Source organism: Dermacentor variabilis, chromosome 11 (genome assembly GCF_050947875.1).
Source record: "Dermacentor variabilis isolate Ectoservices chromosome 11, ASM5094787v1, whole genome shotgun sequence".
Classification (NCBI taxonomy): Eukaryota; Metazoa; Arthropoda; class Arachnida; order Ixodida; family Ixodidae; genus Dermacentor; species Dermacentor variabilis.
In genome coordinates, this window is record NC_134578.1 from 112,646,632 (window position 1) to 112,663,210 (window position 16,579).

The 16,579-nt window shown below is 44.5% G+C and overlaps 1 protein-coding gene across 1 annotated transcript in view; it reads left to right on the forward strand.

The window, feature by feature from the left end:
- The window catches only part of LOC142564064 (uncharacterized), a 33,128-nt gene that overhangs the window by 9,882 nt on the left and 6,667 nt on the right, over nucleotides 1-16,579 (forward strand). The window contains exons 2-4 of the mRNA XM_075674886.1: nucleotides 4,624-4,884; nucleotides 10,249-10,590; nucleotides 14,681-14,869. Of these exons, the coding sequence (XP_075531001.1) occupies nucleotides 4,624-4,884; nucleotides 10,249-10,590; nucleotides 14,681-14,869 (792 nt within the window). The remainder of the gene's footprint in view (nucleotides 1-4,623; nucleotides 4,885-10,248; nucleotides 10,591-14,680; nucleotides 14,870-16,579) is intronic.

Below are 16,579 nucleotides of genomic sequence, written 5' to 3' on the forward strand. Positions count from 1 at the left end.
TGATATTAAAGATGTTGAGATAGCCCCTGCCAACTACGCTATCATCCGGAAAGACCGGACAACACGAGGCGGTGGCGTGGCCATTCTAGTAAAGAAAGAAATCCCGTTTTTAATCTTCCCGGATGGAGCAGGCATTGAGGCTATCTTTTGTAAACTGCGCTTCGCGTCCCACACTATTGTCGTAGGCTGCGTCTATCGAAGTCCTTCTTCCGCCCTCGACAATATGCTCCGATTTCATGAATACACTGAGCAATATGCATCAGAGTCCAGATTAATAATCGCAGGTGCTTTTAACGTTCCTGAAGTGAACTGGCAAACAATGCAGCATCATTCAACCTGTGCGAATGTGTTACTTGACTTTATGTTATCGTTCAACCTTACACAAATTGTAACTGAACCTACACATGTACAGGGATCCAGCTGTTCCATACTAGATCTAATATGCCTCAGCAATCACTTCATAAATGACGAAACTAGATAAAGCTTACTAGATGGTATTTCGGATGACAAAATCACCTATTGCACTATATCCCTTCATGACATTGTTAGTGCTAAGCAAATGATCGCTTACCCCGACTATAGTAAACGTAACGACACTAGTATGCTTGATTACCTGATTAATGAATACGACTCATTTTTGCAACTTTTACATAACAGCAATACGGACGTCGATACATTGGGGCTCGCGTTTAACGTCATTATATTTCATTTTGTAACCAATTACATACCAACTAGAAAAAAAAACTTACTAGGTGTAATCCATGAATAACGCGCGACGTTACACATGATAAACGTAAAGTAAACCGAATGCGAAAATTTCTAAACACTAACCCATTAAATTTTACGTATGAAAATCTCAGCGCAGCTATCGAACTTATGAAATCAAGAATTAAGACAGCCGAACAGTTCTACTTTACTAATACACTCACAAACTTTTTGAAAACTGCTCCCACAAAGTTCTGGAGCTACATTAACCAAAAGAATCGTAATGACAACGAAGGCTCAAATGAAGATAACAGGAACTCTGCTAACTTGCTTAGCGACTACTTCTGCTCCGTTTTCACTGAGGAAAACGGCACACTACCATAAGCAGGCTTCTCTAGAAATAAGCCACTAGAGCCACTCACACTAACCGGAACAGGCTTACTTAACCTACTGCTTAACTTAGACCAAAATAAATCACGAGGACCTGATAATATTCCAAATGCATTCCTTCGCAGATACGCTGAGTAGATGGCTAAGTACTTATTAATAATTTTTAACAAATCAATCTCCTGAGGCACCCTTCCTAAGGATTGGAAAACAGCTAAAGTGAAACCAATTCATAAATCGGGAAGTAAAACAGAACCCGCTAATACAGGCCAATCTCACTAACATGCACTTTCTGTAAACTACTAGAACACACTATCCTAAAGCACATAACTAAGCACATTGAACAGGAAGAAATACTAACAGAGTGTCAGCATGGTTTTCGCAAAGGAGTTTTCCTTGGTCACACAACTAGTTGAGATCGTCCACTATGTATCGTTAAGTATTGACCTACAGAAAAAAAATCGATCTAATGTTTCTAGATTTTTCAAAAGCTTTCGATCGCGAAAAACACACGAAATTAATTAATAAACTCGAACTTACCCTGGGAAAGGGCCCTGTTCTGAACTGGATCAAAGAATACGTTAGTAACCGCACTCAGTGTGTAGAAGTTAACCAGCACTATTTCATTAAATCTAGCGTAAGGTCTGGAGTTTCCACAAGGAAGGGTTCTGGCTCCAGTTTTATTTCTCATATACATTAATGATCTGCCTTGTAATATTCCACTCAATGTTAGACTTTTTGCTGACGATTGTGTTCTGTATCAGGTAATCGATTGTTATAAGGACCATCTAGCTTTGAACGACGCTTTGCCACTTGTATGGAAATGATGTAATGAATGGCAAATGACGAAACATAAATGAAATCTGTAATTTTATAAGTCAAGAGAAAAAAGGTCCAATCAAAATTTACCTAGACTATAAATAACGCCACACTTAACTAAGTGAAGCAGTACAAGTACATTGGCGTAACATTAACACACGATTTCAGATGGGAGCGCCATGTTAACAGCGTTGTTTTTCCTAAACAGACGTCTTAGACTAGCACCCCCAAACACAAAACTACGAGCATATAACACATTTGTCAGATCTGTATTAGAATATGCTAACGTTGTTTGGTTTCCTTTCACCAAATAACTCGTTAACAAACCAGAAGCAATTCAAAGGCAAGCACTAAGATATATTTACAACAAACATAGGTTAACAGACTCACCGACAGAATTGCTAAGCAGGCCGGTATACTGACCTTCCTAAATTGAGCCAAGCTTGCACGAATAAAAATTATGCATCAACTTATTCATAATGAATTGAAAATAGACAGGTCCAAATGCTTATCTATAGCACAAACACGACTCACCCGACATAAACATCCACTATCATTAAACGAACACCCATTTCATACGGAAAGTCATAAGCATTCGTTCTTCTCTTTAATTACACGTGAATGGAATAAGCTGGACCCTAGTATTACGAACAGCCCAAGCTTAACTACTTTTTAACATTAACCGAAAATTAATTGCCTGCTTCACAATTATGACGTATCTGTGTCAGCACTTATTTCTGTGCAATTTTATTTCATTTTATTCTGTACATAATCACAATTTCTTTAACGACACCTTAAACGTATCTTATGGATTACTACCTCTTGTGTATACCTCACTTTGATAACTTCTATTACTTGCCATTACTGAGTACCATTGTTTATTTGTGGAAATTGTTTACGTCTTTTCCTGTTGTAATTATTGCCCACCACCATTGGTCTTTCACAGACTGTCTTTTTACCGCTTGTTACTCTTAAATTTACCGCTATGTGTTATGTAATTAATGCCCGCCATTTTGTTCACCTTTGCAAATTTTCTAACCTTTAGATTACCTCTTAATTTGTCGTAACATTATTACAATGTATTACGTCATCTTTCTGCCTATTATATTGCTTGCCTTTGCTAATTGCATGTATATTAGGTGTAATCTTAATATTGCGCAAATTATTATTGTTACATTGCAAGATAACTATGTATGCCATTCCTGTTATGATCCCTGATGGCATCGACAGTATGAATGAATAAATAAATAAATAAATAAATAAATAAATAAATATTGATCTTTGGAGGCACTACATTATGTATGAAATTTTTCACATAAGGCATCGTGCTGTAGCTTATGTAGCTCGCTGTAGACCGTAAAGTGCCGATATCAATCCAAACAGCCTCTCTTAGTGCTGGAACTATGCAAAAAATAGACATCTTAACTTTCTTTCACAATCCCATGAAATATAACTTTGTACTTTCGCAACAACTGCCGAGAGATATTGTAATTTCAAGTGAGTATCAGCATTCTGAATATCTTGAAGAGTATGTATGCGAAATTCCGTTAGCATAGGCCAATTATAGGTGCGCGAGGTAACACTCATGGGATTGCGAAAAACATAAGTTAAAGTTTACTAATATGTTCTTGCATAATTACACTAATTATACATGCTGTTTGGATAGATAGCACTTTGCAGTCAACAAAGAGCCAACTAAGTGGATGAAAGTGGTACGATGCTTTTTGTGAAAATTTAATACAAAAGGAAGTGCCTCCAAAGATCACTGTATCTTGTAGATTTGTAGGACATTGTAAAAAGTAGAATAGCAGCTACACAAAAAAAATTCCATATTTGAAATCTACATAGAAAACTATGAATGGCAGGGGAAACAAGGGTAAGTCGGGAGGTGAAAATGCAAGACTCCGACCAAAGCGAGAACAAAGTAAAGCGGGACCCAACGTTTCGACAATTGGATTTGTCTTTATCAAGGCGACATATGCCTTCCTCGGCACAGTGCCGAAGGAAGCATAGTGTGCTGAGGAAAGCATATGTCGCCTTCAAAAAGAGAAGTCCACTTGTTGAAACGTTGGCTCCCGCTTTTACCTTGTTCTCGTTTTGCTTATCGTCAATGATTGGCAGTATATTGCAATCTCTAGTAAAAATAATGCATTTCTTTCGAGCAGCATCTTCCGTTTATTATTCTATCCTTATTACCTGTGCCTTCATTAGGTTTGCCTTAATAACCCCAAAGTTCATGCGTTCGACTCTCGACCTCCACGATGTAAATTGGAATCCGACTTGCAAGATATGGCCGGTTCAACCATATCTCTAAGTGGGTTCGACTCCTGCCAAAGGTCGTGGGTATGAGTCCCTAAATAACTCTATGTTCATTAACTGTCCCTTAATTCACTTTGCCTAATTAAATCCAAAAGTTGTGGATTCCCACCAAAGGTTGAGGGCTCAACCCCCAATTTAGGTTCCACTGAATTTTGGTATCATACGCCGGACGGTCGAATTCTCGTAATGCCAGAGTGACAAATTTTCATCTCATGAACCGTCCAAAGCTTTCGCCTTAATAAATGTATTCGAGAACCACGTACTGCTATACTTGCGATTACGGAGGATAAAGTGCTATACTGCTGCGCTGGCTGCCAAACACATCGGAAGGCAGCCTCTCGAGCGTTGGGCTGTAAAAATCTCTTGCATACCTTCTATGCCTACTCCGTCTAGATGACGATGTGGGCTGCCCTGGATTGGATGTCCTCGCTTCTGGCGACAACGTGGTACTCTCTACTCACAACAGCGGAAGGTACCGTCCTCCAGATCTGCCGTCCGATGCACTTCCCGTGGGTTCAGTGGTTCGCTTCTGGTGCGCCCCTGCCGGTAGTCACAGGCTGTCGGGCGCTTCCGAGCTACGCTGCCTGGCTTCTAAACGCTGGTCGAGCAAACCACCAAGATGCCAGCCGCTTCCGACTCTTGAGCAGATTATGGGTGAGTGCTCACTGGTCCTAACCTCAGTTGGACAACAACAATGCGGAAAAGACGCAATGCTTCTGCAGATTACAATGTATAGTTGCACGTAATAGGCGATAACAAGGGTATGAAACAAGCGAATATTTCCGTTGACAGAATGGGTAACTGGTGTACTTGGTTTACTTGTATCTTGAAAGAGTAAAAGTGTCAGACAGACAGACAGACGCTCGGCGTCTCATGATCAATCTCCTTTAATTTTCCGTCATAAAAATATATACAGCCAGAATGGCACATGATTTGCGTGAGAACTGGTCAAAGGAAATGAAAGCAAAGCGCTTATCTATAGCGCGTGTCTGTGAAGAAGAAACCTTACGAACCTCAGCGACGTTTTGGGGTCGAGGTAACTCCTTGATTGCTCTGATCATCTCAGGATCTGGCCTCACACCATTCGGGTCAAAGATCATGCCCAGGAATGCTACTTGCTCAACAGCGAAACATTTTTCCTGTTAAGGGTTCCTCCTGTTTGTTCCAGTCGGTCGAGCACGTTACGAAGGCGGTTGTCATGTTCCACTTTGTCCTTGCCGTTCACCAAAATGTCGTCCGTTTAGTTCAGTACACCGTCTAGGCCTTCGACGCCCTGCAAGAACCTTCTTTGAAAAATTTCTGGTGCGGATGTGATCCCGAACGGCAACCTGCGGTAGCAGTACCGCCCATACGGCGTGATGAAAGTGGTGGGCTTTTGACACTCTTCGTAAAGCGCTACCTGGTAGAGTCCAGAATTCGCGTCCAGTTTAGAAAAACCCTGGCTTCCTGGAAGCTTCCCATAACTTGCTCTACCGTTGGTAGCTCATGACGCTCCAATCTGACAAATTGGTTTAGTTGTGCTAAGTCGACGCATGTCCTTGCTGCTCCAGACGGCTTCATTACAGGTACAATAGGAGCGCACCAGTCTGTGCGTTCTTCGACCTTTTGTATCATTCTTTCTCGTTCTAGCCTGTCCAGTTCTTGCTTGACTTTTTCCTTCACGGGAATGGGAATCCATCTGGGTGTAGACAGGGCCTACAGTGTTGCATTCGGAACGAGACGTATGGTGTGTTCTTCAGAAATGGAAACCGTGCCTTGGAAGATCTTACGATACCTGCTTACGATTTCGTCAGCAGTTTCTAAGTCCTCTAGGAAGCGAAAGATTCATAGGGCTTTGATAGCTGATAGTCCCAACAAGGGTGTGCGCAAGTTGTGCACGACGTAAGTGGATTGCTTCGAACAGTTGTCTTTCCAGGCTACTTCAGCGTGAAATTTTCCTGTCGTAAGGACGCTTGCATTGTTCCGTCCTTTAAGATCACCTGCTTTGTCCAAAGAACGCGGAAGTAACTGAAAACTTTCCTCGACGGCTGTCACTTCGGCTCCGGTATCTACTCTCATGCGGAGCTTAGGGTCGTTTATCAGTACCGTGACGAAGTGCTCAGATGGCGTGTTCGCCGATTGCGCGACCATGCCAAGAAATTTATCAGGTTCGGCAATGTCGTCAAGATTCCCGTCTGCTTGCCTCTTTTTGCGGCACGCCTTTTCGAAGCGGAACAACTTTCGGCAAAACCTGCATCTTTCTTGTTTCTCTGGACAACTGCTTCTCGGATGGAATGGTCCGGCGTAGAAGCTGCGTAACTTTTCACGATAAGCTGGCTTCTGACAGCGTGCAAACATTTTGCTCTTTCCAAGGGTTTCCTCGGGCTTTACTGCCGCTTTACGCAAGCATCTGGGATCGTGTCCTCGCGCTACTTTCGCTCGGCTTGCTCTTTCTTTAACGTTTCGCTTGTACGCGCTTTTGCTAAAGCAGTGCTCAGCGTGAGATCAGAATCCATCTGTAGTTCTTCCAAGAGAAGCTGGTCTCGTAGTCCTTTTACGAAGCGGTCTCTTATAACCGTGTCACACGGGCAACTCGGATCTCCTTCAAACTTCCTTCCCTTAAAGGACCACAAGGGAGTGTAACCTCAAAGGAGTTAGCTCTGTGTCACACGGCCTATAAGCGAGCTTTTGAAAGCTGCCGCTGGGAGCCCATTAGGCGCCGCTCACCTCGTACGCAGTCATGAAAAAAACACGTTATATATTGCTAAAAAGTCTTGGGAAAGACGTGAATCACTCATTCCGCATGCGCGAGACGTGCGATCTCGTTGAGCAAAACAACAAAAAATGGCGCAGTCAAGGCAAACGCAGCAGCCATTCCGAGAACGCCCGGTTAGAGAGTCGAATGTAGCTGCTCAACTCAAATATCTTTGTCAGTGCTGAAATACTATATTATATGCAATAAGAGCAGTTATAATTGCTGGTAAAAGCGAAATTAATAAGAATGAGGGTGATTTCTTGACTCAAAATTCAAGCACGCTGGGAACAAGAGTACCCCCTTCAGTCTGCAAGGGAGATCTCCCATCTCCTTTCGCTTGGAATTCCTTAAACTTCCTTTGCTAAAGGAGTGCCGTGGGACACGGCGCGCATCTTCTTCGAGATAAAGACGTCCTTGGTTGAAGGGAGTTAAAAGGACTTTAGCCGCGTCCGAGCGACAGGGGTATAAGGCGTTCCTTCATTTCTTTGAAATCGCATCTACCTGCCAGCGTGTTAAGCTCGGTTGCAAACTGGTCTACTGTGTCTCCCAGTTGTTGGCGGCGTAGATTAAAGCGAGCATTTTCGTAGACTGTGTTTTGGTATGGAAGAAATAGCCCTTAAATTTTGATTTTACGAGGCTTAAGTCCTCTATTTCATCTTCTTTGACGTTTAGCGACCGAATAATCCTTCTTGACTTTCTGCCCATTGTATAGAGAAGAGTCCTTACTTGTACTTCGCCTGGTTTCTCATGTAGTCCGGATGCGAATCTGTAGCAGTCGAATTCTTCCATTCGAGGCGGGCCACTACGCAGCGTTCTGGAAGTCGAAGGAGTATGGAGAGAATCCTGTGGAAATGTTTGTATCTCCTATGCTTTATCTACAGCTTCTTTTCTGTTTCTTCATATGGTTGTGGATAACAACATTGGACGTGCGCTACGCATCGAAGCAAGCAGTTCCAGTTACACTGGTCGGACGCGACGTACAGAGCCACGGGATTGACCAATATGTAGTAAAAGTCTTTGTCACACGGTTCGTTTCAAGCACGCCGGCTGTGGTAGTAGGGTGGACGACGTAGGTTTCATTCAGAACTACTTCGAAAACGTCCAACCGAAACACGCTTCCTGGGTCGGTGAAGAACGATATGTGAATGAAAGAGGTAACGTCACGCGTTACTATGATTGGCAATGGTGAAAGTACTGTTTAACGCGTGGGCTTATAATGGCAATAGTAATCTAAGTTATGGCAGCAGCAGTGATGGGAAGAAGACCGCACAAGTTCGTATTCGCGCTGTGAAAGGGTGAAGGGGGGAAGGCAGCAAGGCAATGGCTGCAGAACTGCGGGGTTACGGCAAGTAGAGAATTTATTTCACCGCTGGCAAGCAACTAAAGCAGAAAAAAGATACCGGTGGACGAAAGTGGTACATCCCATTCTAGTCGTACATCCCATTGAGCATCGTTCCTGCATGCGCGCTCGGGTTTTGTCAAGGAAAATGTCATACGCGCATTGGAAGTCAGTGTATACTGGAGGTAAGCAAGCATACGGCTTTGTAGATGGTATATGCGCAAGCAATAAAAAAAGCCAATTACATTCTTCGTAGATGTAGACAGAGGTTGACAAATGAAGTCGTGTACTTGACGGTATATTTCCCAAGAAACAGGATACGACGTAGGTTCAAGCAGCAACTCCATAATGGAAGCAATCCACGAGTCCTTCCGTTGCTCCTGAAGCATGTTAGTGACAGAGAGCGAGCATTCCTTTTAGTGTCATAGCGACCTGGTATTCTGTAAGTGTCCACCAAGTTAACTGCCCATTTCGGCCAGTGCTGACTGGCTGCAACAGTGCGAGCGAGAAGGTGGCAGGCTCGGGCCACCCGCCTCGTCCACGGTTGTGTCCTAGCCTGGAAGATCAGTACTTCCCTAGCAGCCAAAATGGGCAGTCGACTACGTGGACACTGGTGTCGTCTAGGTACCCTCTAGCCGACACCAGTGGGAAAGGGCACGACGGAAGCAATCCGCGAGTCTTACCGCGGCTTAAAAAGCATATCAGTGGCGAGCAGTGAAACTGTGTCCTATTCGCATACAGAGTGCGACGACACCAGTGGGAAAGTTGAGCAGAAAACGGCAAATATGTTACAATAAAAAAAAGACTTTGCTTCATGTCGCCACACGGCGCCAAAGCATATGTCGTCACTGAGGCTGTTGCGAGAACTTGAAGCCGGCGGCACAACCTGTTTTTTTGTATTTACGTTTTTTTTTCTCTGGCTTACCATGACTCCTGTCAAGTAGAGAGCATGATAAAAGCTGTATTTTTTACCTCAGTTCAACCCATTTTTTAATGTCCCTTTATATGTGTGCAACTGCCATGAGAAAGCAATTTCTTTCCGTTCGTCCCGCATTCCTATGTAGACATGACGCACGAAAATCAATACATCTGGAACAAGTTCGCGCAGAGATGACTATTATATAAAATTGAAATTTATTCGAAAAAGAAAAGCTACCGTGGGGCGTGGACGTTGATTTACTTGCAAAGCAACTCTAGCATAGCAGTGTAGTAGGCTTTCCAGATGCAACAAGACGGGTGCCACTGCGGCATCGTTGCAATCTGGCCTCTACATAAAACTGAAGACACGAATGTAACGTCCTTTGTGCTAAACATAAGGAATGACGTCATGAACTTTCTGCGGCACTAGTGGGGTTAAGGGAAGGACAGTGGTGTTGCAGACATGGCAATAACAGCTCAGAGGTGCAGGAATATGGAAAGTTAGGCCAGTTGGCAGAACTTGACCATGTAATGCATAAACCGCATACAGTGCGTCCGCTGTGCGGTACAATTACATCACTGAATCGGATCCGAAGCGAGATAGGTTCGTTATATAGAATAATATAGTGCACTTTTGCGAATTATACGTCGTAGGCCCTGGTGAGCAATCGCACGTGAAACATCATTCAGCTGTCACAGAACAGAAACCTTTCAAAATTGATCTACTTCTCGCTCTCCTGTTTTTAAAAATAGTCTTGTGTTTTAAAAAACTGGAGGTCCAGTACAGTGTGCATAAAAAGCAGAACCAATTCTGGAAGTAGCATTAGAAGATGCAAAGCTAACTCCGGAGGCAAATGGGAAGCTTAGCGCCTGACTTTCCATGAATCCATGATCATGGATCTGATGTCTTCCTTTAAATACGGAAGCAACCACTTTACGTCATTACTGTCTTCGTGATATTTTTCTATTTAACGAGCACTAATTCACAACCCGAGGTTTTCCCGTCTTCACTTCTCGGTCGTTGCAGCGGGGAACACAACAGAAACTACGCCGTCCATTCATTACGATGGCCTGGTGGATGACGAGTGGACATCCTCTGACGACAACGGCAGCCTGGTGGTGCGACCTGGCGTCAATCTGCGCCTGAAGTGCCTCTACCCTCGGAGTCAGCTAGGCGGGAACGTTACGTGGCTTCACAACGGCAGCGTCTCGCGTTACGGCGCTTCCGTCTGGGCCAAAGGAGGTCCCGCGGACAGTGGCGAAAATGCCTACATGTTGGAGATTAACCGCACCACACACCAGCATTCTGGGACGTACAGCTGCGAGACGCTGAATGGGACGCGCCACTCTATTACCATCAAGATATTAGGTAGGTAATACGGGTTTGCAACAACCATAAAAGTCTATTAGCAGAGGGTACCGCAAGTGCGAGAGCGTCGCACAAGTAATGCCAAATAACTGCAAGTGTTGCGGAAACTGCGCATTTCCCGTCATTTGGCACAAGGATAGGGTGCCTCGACAGCAGCGAAGAGAAGTGGTACTATCGAGGCAGCCTATAGCACAAGAACTTACTGGAGCGCTGTTTGCCTGATATATCGCTTTTGTTCCCGGCACTGTGAATTCCTAGAACTAATGGTGTATTTTTTTACTCTTGGAATGTATTCTCGCCCCTCCCCTCTGCAAAGTACAATTATGTACCTTGAGGGCATCACAAATAAATAATTAAATAGAGTAAATTTGGAAATTCAAGTGATTCGACAAAGTCACTCTGGAACACCAAAGGGTCCCTACTCTGCCGTATTTGTCACGATGATGAAAAGCTATCGGTAAACTGACTACCGGTATTATTTATAGCTTTCGCTGCATTTTTAGAATCTTTCGGGAACTAACCGGGTTTTTGTTTTGCCACCGTCCAACTGTTTTCACGAGCCAATCCTTAATATATTGCAGTCCAACCCCACGGAAAAATAATTGCACGGCGGTAAGGTATCACCGTTTGGTGGTACCTGTGGTACAATGCAAGAACTGCATAGTGACCTGCTGGTAAGGGGACCATTCTCGCATTTTTCGCTCGTGGCAACTGTCTTTTTCATAAGCTGTTGTTTCGACGCTGCGCTTATGGTCGCAGCGTCTGTTACCGGAGCCGGACGACGATGCCGCACGTGGTTCTGAACTGGTCCTTCAGGAAGTGACGCTTCAAGTACTAGTTGAGTGAGCCGTACGGGTGAGGCACGGTGGTATTGGGAGGGCTACCCATAACCCGTACGGCAACCTGGGGCCACAAATCACCATCACCTAAAAACATGCTACGCGCATTCTTGGACAGCAGCCTGAATTCTTTGTTTTGCGACTTCCCAGATGTAGTTTTGGAGCTAAGTAATCTGCACAGAGAATGCAATCCTGAAAGAGCTAGAAGCATTCAAGAAGTGCATAAAGAACTTGCGGTTGAGGATACAATTATTAGAAATGCTTGTTGACACTACGGTGACATTAAGGTTTTAACCATACTTGGTATCACCATCGCATTTTCAAATAGGCTTCCCCGTTCCTGGTGGGAAGCAAAAAATAAATAAATAAATAACGTGTTGAGCTAGAGAAATGTTAGCAGCGCGAAATAATAGTTGCTGAAAAGTAAGATCCCTAAATAGACGTCCGCGTTGAATTGGCTGTGTGACCCGCACAACAGGATCATACCCTTAAGAATGGTTACCTTTGAAACTGCTAATACAAGGTTTTAGATATAGAAGTTATTTCAAAAATTACATCACAGTTCCATTAACATTGCTCGTGCAGTGTGACCCGTCTGAATATGCGCACGAACGTGGTTAGCATCGTAGGACAACAGTATATCAGGAGGCGGTTCTCTATATTCTAATGGCTCTTCGCTACAGATACTGTGATATGCTACAGCTAACGGGCATTGTAGACTCAAGCAACAACATATGATAGTGAAGCCTAAACGGCGATACATTGACCGCCATAGCAAGGTATAGCACTGCAATTTGGCTCCTCGTATGGTGTTCTAAAAAAACTTGGAGGACGCTTAAGCTTCGCCTTTAATACTGGAACGCAACAGCATTCAAAGATCACCGACTGCTTCTAACGCTTCCAGGCAAATGCAGCTTATGAAATCGTAATGTTTACTAGGAAGCACTGGCGGCGAACGCTATGCACAAAGGTGAGTGGGTGAGCTTTTTCGTAGAAACGCGGTTTCATGCATGGGCCGTCGATGTGGGGAGGCGAGCGCCATCTGGATGGTCTTGTTTCAAGGAACCGAACAAGCCGCACCGCTCTATGAATGGTATAAACGCTGGAAAAGAGGTCTTTCTTTGAGTTCCCGCGTATCAGAATTACGTTTTCTGGTATATTCAAATTAACATCCGACGCTATCCTTACTGTAGGATGTGTTTAGCTTATACTTTCCGATTTTTTTCTGACGCATCTTACTTTGAGCGCTTCGATTAGTTTAGTAACGCCTCTGCTCCAGGCGGAGAGCCTTCGTGTTTGTGGTTTGGAATGGTTTTTCGCCATATGACGTCCGATGCCGACAGCGTATATTTTGCAACACGGAGCCTTTAACGCTATCGTCTTAATACACGCAAGTACCAAATGTTGGCACGACGCAGCACATAACGCAAATCCGGCTGGGTAGAGAGAATCGCGCCCTGGCAGGTAGCCGGTGTCTCACAACGTCGCCGGGAGGAAGAACGCGACAAGTGGCGTTGCAGGTGATGGAATAACCGTCGGCGTTAGTCAACTCCCAGCGAAATATTAGAGCCCTTTCCGCTGAGAAGCAGCGCGTACTAACAGCAACTAAGCAAGAACGCTGGCGTGCTCACGTGGTCGTGCTTACAATGCTCATGCCAGCAGCAGCAGGCAGAACTTTGCCCTGGCTCCACTAGCGAGTTGATGAGGCGTAGCGTTGACGATGCATCGACTGCGCTTCGTCATTGTTCGAGCCAAGCGAACTTCGCATATTTGAAGGCCCTATGAATCTCCGCGCGATTCATGCATGCGCCGTCTAGCGGGGAGCACGACAGATTTGGCGGGGCAGACGGCGCTTTTGCGCCTCGAACGTCCTTAGAACTGTTATCGCGAACGCAAAATACCTCATAATCACATGACCTTTCTAAGAGAATTAGGCTGGGCGCTGTGCTGATAACGTATTGGCAACTGCAAGTACTTAGCAAGTACACCTACTTTCTGTAAAAAAAAAAAACTGACTTGAAGGGCAAAGCCACACGGGCAGTCTTGTGGCTGAGATTGAACTAACAAATTTCTTATTCACAAGTGCTCGCTGTCATTGGCCAGTCGCTTCCGCGGCAAGTGTGCCCAGCACCAGGTTATGCTAGATTTATTTGTACAAAAGGTTTTCGCGCGCGAGTTTTTTGCGAATCGACGCCCATTTCTAGTACGCCGGACGAAGGAAATGTGCGGTGTTGTACCGTGTGTATGGTAGAACGCGAATATTGTAGGCGGTGTTACGTGCCGATCCACAAGATTGCCAAGTACCATCAATTTGCCAGCTAGGCCAACCAAAAGCGCATACAGCGCTGTCCCGTTCCTGTATCATATGCCCCTTCACTTTCAGGGTCTACCAAAAAAGGTAAGTGGATCCACCTAGATCAGTGATTTTCAAAGAGGGAGATACAGAAAAGAACTTGCTTGAGGCACTTTTTGAGTGTACCATGTGTCTCTTCCGATGAACCTCGGAAGAACTTCATTGGCTACGCCAGCCATACGCATTCGATAGACCTTCGAAATTAAGTAGGTACGGCGGCCAATACATAGAAAAATAAAGCAGAGGTGATGACTATTTTGTGGATGCCTCAAAGGTAACTTTAAGACAAGCTGCTGCGTTCACTTTATCGTACACAGCCACCTAAGTGTACATCCTGCTTGAAAAACTGCTGAACTGCAGTAGCGCTTCTAGCTAATTTCTGTATTTTGAGAGGGCTATGTAAGCAGAGTTTAACGTAATGCAATAATAGGCTCATTAGAAGCTGTTAGAAAAAACAAGTGGACACACGCATGCTGCATTCCAGCAATACTGTTTACTCAATCAAGCTTGGCTTTTGTCATATCACAAATAAACGAATCACATGGAAATCAGTGCTTAACCTTGTGACTTCATCCATCCGTTTGGATGCGCGGCGCTGAACCATTACGCGAACATCCTACAGCTAAGCGCACTCAGTCACTCCAGTAAGTATAAATCAGAATTGCGGGACTTTATGTCCCGAAACTGCAGTGTGCTACAGTGGGCCGTTGTGGTATGCTCGCTTGTTGGTTTAGACCACCTGGTGCTCTCAAAGGTGCACCTGAATATAATTGCACGAGTGTCGAACACAACGACATCACGGGAACACCGCATCGGAGATATGGTCATCGGACTCAAGTGGTCTAGTAATACGAGTATTCAATCAAGAAACTACCTATACTGTTTTAACTGTTTGCAGATGTGCACTGTAATACACCTGCGGCCCCTGAGAACGGCGAGGTGCTGGTCAAAGGCGCGAGACAGGCTCTGGTGGGCAGCAAAGCTCGCTTCCGTTGCTTCCTAGGGTATGAACTGCGCGGGTCCGACGTAGCCACTTGTCTAGGAAGCGGGCGTTGGTCAGTTTCGTCACCGAAGTGCGAAGAAAGAGGTGAGTATGTTTAAGAATGTCTACACTATGCGAAGTTTCAATACTTTAAACCAGTGCTCCAGTGGCAGTGACAAAAGATGCAGAATAAAAGTTGGAACCGGCGGCACAAGCAGTAGGACACGCATCATTATCTTGGGCTGCTTTAGATGGAGTGACATTAAATGCATGTTTTAGATAGCTTGACGACAAAAGGTAGAAAAACGAGGGAACTGACAGTGCGCGGTTGTTAGGACTTATTTTACATTGAAAACAGGGGGGGGGGGATGACAAAGCAAGCTGGCAAAAATAATGTTATCAAAACTATATTAACTTCTGAAGGAGGAACACCTGGCAAAAAGAAGTACAGCGGCATACAGGCAAAGGTTGGGATCAGATGCCAAAATAAATAATGTAAGAGTAGGCAATGTATTGAATTTCGTTTGTTTATAGTACTATTGATGTCCAGTTGGTTGGTCTCTCCTATATTTTGCGAATGCTGTGGCCTCCTTTTGTGTTTTGTCCTAGTTGGTTACTATATGTGGTGACAGAATGCCTTTGTTTGTTATCAAGGGGCGGCGATCCTTCTGGCAGTGTGAAATTCGGCCCTGATAAGCCATTGTCGAGGATATACGTTCCTCTTGCTTTTGTTTTAGGACATGGTTCCCATAGTCTTGCTTGGGCCACTCAACGATATCAGTTGCAGTACATATAATATCGTATCGACATAGCAACCCGAGTGAATAAAACAAAGTGGGCGGGCATGTGCCCACAGTTCAATGTGACTGCTCATGTTCTAGCACAGAAAGCCGAGTTTTCCACTTGAAGGTAGCGCCAACTGCATCTTTTCGCCTTTGCCTCCTTTCCCAATAGCAACGGCGGTGGCATATTGGTTGACCGCCAGTAAGCTCGACGTGCAGTTACTGGACGCGTCGGCCATCTCGCGGTAATCTCGCGGTTTTGTGCGCGCGAGCTCTACCGCACAACTCACGCGTCCTCTGTGGCTGGCGCGAAATTGTGTAGACGGCTTTCTTGCCCGACTTTTCGAATGGTACCTTTGCAGCGAAGCTATGTTAGTTTCACAACGATTTTGGGTGGGCAGTGGCAACGTGTAGCGCCTTGCTTTGTACCGAATGTAGTCTACACCGGAGGCACCAAGCGAAGCGGCGTTCTGAAGCCCCCGCGATGCTCCGAAGCGCATCCCTATACTTTGGTATCGTTTTCAATGCTTCGCCTTCGTGCGAAGCTGCCATTTTTTTTTTCGTTAGAGTATTTGCTAAACGTCCTCACATGCGGGAGGCTAAGTGTGCCGAAGTGAAACTTTGCTAGTAGAAAGCAGCCCAATTGAAGATTCCTGCAATGAACCTTTACGACTATCTAGCAAATGGCCTAAAAACGATGTTATTTACAAGTTTGCAATGAAATTAGTAATGCATTCGGGAGACCTTTATTGGAAACCACTGTTGATCTCTGTCTACTAGGGTTGGCGAATATTCGAAATTTTAGATACTAATCACACAATATGCACTTGCGATTCATATATGGAAAATAACTATTCGGCAGGTTCAAATATTCGAAACTGACGTAAGTTTTCCCAACAACCGACTGATATACTCTGGCTACTGTTCTCTGAATGCTAAACAAAGTACCGCAAATTATCGGAGGTGATCAACGACAAACCATTTTCGTAGTAATGCAGGCACAAAATGATTTATTAAAGCTTTCTTTATGGTT